This window comes from Palaemon carinicauda, chromosome 12, assembly GCF_036898095.1.
Source record: "Palaemon carinicauda isolate YSFRI2023 chromosome 12, ASM3689809v2, whole genome shotgun sequence".
NCBI classification, from domain to species: Eukaryota; Metazoa; Arthropoda; class Malacostraca; order Decapoda; family Palaemonidae; genus Palaemon; species Palaemon carinicauda.
The window spans coordinates 152686902-152691901 of record NC_090736.1 but is presented as its reverse complement, the minus strand read 5'-3'; the positions used below and the strand labels follow the sequence as shown (position 1 = coordinate 152691901).

At 36.4% G+C, this 5000-nt stretch overlaps 1 protein-coding gene across 6 annotated transcripts in view; it reads left to right on the top strand.

The window, feature by feature from the left end:
* LOC137651332 (serine-rich adhesin for platelets-like) overlaps positions 1–5000 on the top strand; it is a 171847-nt gene that overhangs the window by 40812 nt on the left and 126035 nt on the right. For all 6 annotated transcript variants that reach the window (XM_068384617.1, XM_068384620.1, XM_068384618.1 and 3 more), the window contains one exon: positions 295–369. In XM_068384617.1, the coding sequence (XP_068240718.1) occupies positions 295–369 (75 nt within the window). The remainder of the gene's footprint in view (positions 1–294; positions 370–5000) is intronic.

Below are 5000 nucleotides of genomic sequence, written 5' to 3'. Positions count from 1 at the left end.
TACCTTAACGTGATGAAAGGATTTGTGCACCACCATGATCGGCAAAGCTGTACTAGTAAGGGACACCCATACTAGTTTGGTTTGCAATGAGCGATCAGACAAAAGTTTCCCACCATCACCTATCTGCACTGGACAGTGACGAAAACTGGCCAAACTCCAGACATGAATTCACATGTCTGAGGCCTTTGTCCTGCAGTGGACTAGAGAGGCTGCATTTGTTGTTGTTGTTGTATATATGTATGTTAACTATTTCATTGGTTTTATTATTAATTCTCTACATTTCTTCTTCTACAGAGCTGCTCCAGAGCCACGCAGAGCACTTGTAGCGATGGTTCGCTATTGTCAATGGGGAGTTCTGAGAATGACGAGGTGAGTACATACTATTGATATTAGTAGTAGTAGTAGTAGTAGTAGTAGTAGTCCAGGTTCATATTTTAATACACTTGTTTATGTGAATGCAGGTAAGTGCTAGGGCGTGCATACTACTATTGATATTAATAGCAGCAGCAGTAGTAGTAGTAGTAGTAGTAATAGTAGCAGTAGTAGTAGTATTAGTAGTAGTAGTAGTAGTAGTAGTAGTAGTAGTAGTAGTAGTATTCCAAGTTCATATTTTAATACACTCGTTTGTGTGAATGCAGGTAGGTGCTATGGCTTATTAATTCAAGAAATTTTTTAAAGATATCTTTGATTAATATGACACTTGATGTTTTTTGACGTGCGCGTGGTTTTGAAATCTCTTTTTATTCTGATTTTTTATGTACCTCGGATGGCGATTCGTTTTTTTTTCTTTAAGAAAATCTTTCAAATATATACGTTTAATTTGGTATCTGGATTTTTGGGACCTGCGCTTGGTTTTAAAATCCTCTAATTATATTTTCCTTTCTCTCTGACACAAACTATCGTGTGGCTTAAACATGCTTGAAACGTTACGAGGGAAAATAATTTTTGGTCAGATAGGAATTACTTAATATCCTTATTAATTCTAAATGTTTATATTTAGTATAAGAGAAAGGATTAATGAGGTAGAATCATTTAGATATTTAGGAACTATGATCTCTAATACAGGGTCTTTAGAATTTGAGTTTAATGAAGGATTGAAAAAAGCAAATCAGACAATGGCTAGGTTAAGTCAAATTTGGAAATCAAGTCGCCTGAAATTACATATAAAAATCAGACTATATATCAGTTTAGTGAGATCGGTATTATTGTATGGACATGAGTCATGGTATGACAATGAATCAATCTCCAACAGATTTGGTAGATTTTTAACAAAGCTCTAAGAAGAATATTGGGAGTTAAATGGCAGGACAGGATTAGAATTGAAACTATAGGAGATATTACCCGAGTGCCGTGTGTGGTTGAGTAGATGGAGATGGTTTGGGCATGCTCTTCGCACTCCCCAAGAGAGATTAGTCCAGCAAACGTTTAACTGGGCTCCACAAGCCACTAGAAGAGGTAGAAGACCCAGACCTATATGGCTGGGGACTATGAAGCGTGAAGGCGGAGAAGATGAATGGAGAAGTATTGAATTAAAAGCTGGAGATAGAGACGAGTGGTGAAATCTAACCGAGGAGGAGATGATAATGATGATGATGATAAGATTAAATATAACTTATTGTTTTATAACAAACATTAATAAATACATTGCTCCAGAAATGATAAAGAGATAGACGCCTTCCGTAGCTTGAAGTCCTATTTAGAATGATCCTTCAGTAGCTTGAAGTCCTATTTAGCATGATCCTTCAGTAGCTCGAAGTCCTATTTAATATGATCCGTCAGTAGCTGGAAGTCTTGGTTAGCATAGTCTTTTTCATATGGCTCGTTTGAAACAGACAGTTACAGTCCACCTGTCGAGGTTCCGTTCAGTAAGCTTAAAATCTTATATGGTATGTATGCATGTGACTTCCTGGTAACCCGGAGGTGCCGGATGGAGGTGCTAGTTTTTGCACTTCTCTATCCTGCAGGAAAGGGGCGTGTCCCCCCCCTTTAAATCAGGGGATAGAGGGAGGGTTGTGGTTGGGTGTGGTATGCTGTCCCTGTTTCTCAAGGACGGCTGTGATTTGTCCTTAAGGGGGTTTGTTTTTGGCTTGTTGAAGGGGTGGAGGGGGAGGGAGGGGTAGGGTAGGAGTTGGGGAGGGAGGGGTAGGGTAGGGGGAGTGGGGAGGGAACTATGATTAGTATTCCCTTTATTATGATGAGTCTTCAGATATTAAGTTTTTATTTTGATTAACCTCAACTTTCATTGGACCAGATACTTAAGCTGGAAAATTATGAAAAAAAAAATCCTAAAGTATAATTATAATGAAATGGAAATTTCTATTATTGTTATGAAACAGAAGATATTGGTTATTTAAGAACTTAATAGTAATGGAATGAAACATACTACTTTAGTAAACCTTGATGATATTGTCGTTTTATGAAAGGATTTCTAATGTAATATAATTAAATGACGGGTCCTACGAAATGTGAATTAATTCCTTCTATGTTTTTTTTTTCCTTTTTATTACCTTTTTCGTACGTCCTTTATTTCTTATTGTATTCTTTTTTTCTCAGTTTCCTCTTATCTCTTTATTTCTTATTTTCGGCTCTTCTTTTCCTCACCCCTGTCCTGCTTTTTATTTAAACATTCCTCCTTTCTCCGTGTATGTCTCTTCATTCTTTTTATCCTTTTATTTATGCTCATTCCTACTGTTTCGCTTTTTATGTCCTCATTCTTCCTCTCCCCATTATTTCATCCCATTCCTTATATCATCTCCCTTTATGTATTCTCCTCTGTCCTTTCTCTCTTTATATCATCTCTCCTCTCCCCCTCCGTGCTTTATCCATGAACATTCTATGCCCTCATGTCTCATGCATTAGTTTATTTCTTCTTCTTCTTCTTCTTCTTCTTCTTCTTCTTCTTCTTCTGGTTTATTCCCCAAGGTGTTATGACTCATATATCGCTCGTTTTATCTTGTTAGATAAGAACGTTGGTTTGTTTGTTACGTAGATAGATACGCTGCTCTGCTAGAGATGGCATTATTTAAAGGTTTAAAGTTCGCTCATGAATGGCAGTAGTAAGAGAGAGAGGACAGTGACCTAGACTTGCCATATGATCAGCTCCCAAGCCATCAATCTAGGACCAGGGAGGGCTAGACAATGGCTGCTGTTGACTCAGCAGGTAGATCTAAGGGTTCCACCCCCCCCCCCATCCTGAGCTCACTAGGATGGTGAGGTTGCAGACACTACAGGAAACTATCGAGATTGAACGGGTCTCGAACCCTGTCCAACAAATTGCTAGGCATGGACGTTTCCAGTAGATTGCCACATCACTAAAATCTTCTGGATTCCAGTATCCCCAAGATCTTATAGTTGTCGAGTTTTCCGAAATTCATGCCAGCATTCCCGGCAACATTTCCATGTATAGGCCTATATGGATATCTCTTTTTTTTTTCTTTCTTTCTTTTTTTCTCAGTAAATGACCATATCTGAATGAATTGCCTAAACTATAACCCATACAAATTCCTTTATTTCCTTATATAATAACATATTGTTGATGGACTCAAACTTCAGTTCTTTCTTGGATAAAAAATCTAACCCTTTCTTGAGTTTTCATAAACTTAATTTTACCCAAATTTGGGTAATTTGTTACTGCCTGAACGAAACAACATATTTTTTTTTCTCTCTCTCTCTCTCTCTCTCTCTCTCTCTCTCTCTCTCTCTCTCTCTCTCTCTCTCTCTCTCTCTCTCTCTTGTAGTAATACGCTTATCGACGTGTTACAGAGTTAAAGGATTAGAAAAGAAAGTTATGGTGATAAAAGTCACATTCAAAGACACATGACTGATAAAATTCGATTAGTGTTTTAGCAACTCGGTATGACATACTTATCTCCCCTATATAATAAAGAGCAAGTGTCTGATTATATATATATATATATATATATATATATATATATATATATATATATTTAATATATATTTATATATACATATATATACTGTATATTATATTATATATATATATATACTGTATATATATATATATATATATATATATATATATGTGTGTGTGTGTGTGTGTGCGTGTGTATGTGTGTGTGTGTGTGGTCACGCTCAGCAGCAAGACTCGGTCTCTCCCCGTCCATCGGGTAAGGGGTAGAAAAAGTAGTCATACCCTGGGGAGAGGAGTTTTAGTTAGGAAAGGGGGTGAGTGTGTGCCTATATATCTAAATATTTAGCTATCATTTTTGACGGGTCGCTTACACTAAGTATATAAGAATGATGTAATCTACAGTATTGTATACAGGCAATTATTCAAATACAGTATACATGTATGTTCTAAATCACAACATAATCCTTCTTTTGAAATTTACTGTCTCGTCACACATATCTGCGTTCCTATTTACCTCCACCAACGAAGTTGGGAGGAGGATATATTTTCGTCCCTGTTTGTCCGTTTGTTTGTTTGTGAACAACTTCCGGACCCCAATTTTACTCATAGCGTAGTGAAACTTTCAGGGATTAATATATATATATATATATATATATATATTATATATATATATATATATATATATATATATATATATATATATATTGAGACTTGGAAGTGATTCTATTTTGAAAGTCCTAGGTCAAAGGTCAAGGTTGAGGTCGAGGAAAAGGTCAACCGAATTAACCCTGACCTTAAACCCAAGTTCGCACAAAGTTGTCACACAGACTTCAAATACGCCTTCGGTCTAAATTGATTCTGGGAAAGGCAAGCTGGTTTCGAGAAATAAGCTGCCGTGGCGGAGGTCTACTCTCAGAGTGCTTTTCTAGTTATGTTTTTTTTTTTTTTCTATCTGGATGTTATTGTGCTCCCACTTTTTGTCCTTTGCTGAATGACCTCCCAGGCTCCAGCCCCGTGCCATTTTGTCCAATTTTTTAAATTTAATTCTATTTTTTTTTTATTCTATTAATACGAATTTAGTGCTTACTTGTATATACACAGTACGTATAATTAAATAATTCTATCAGTT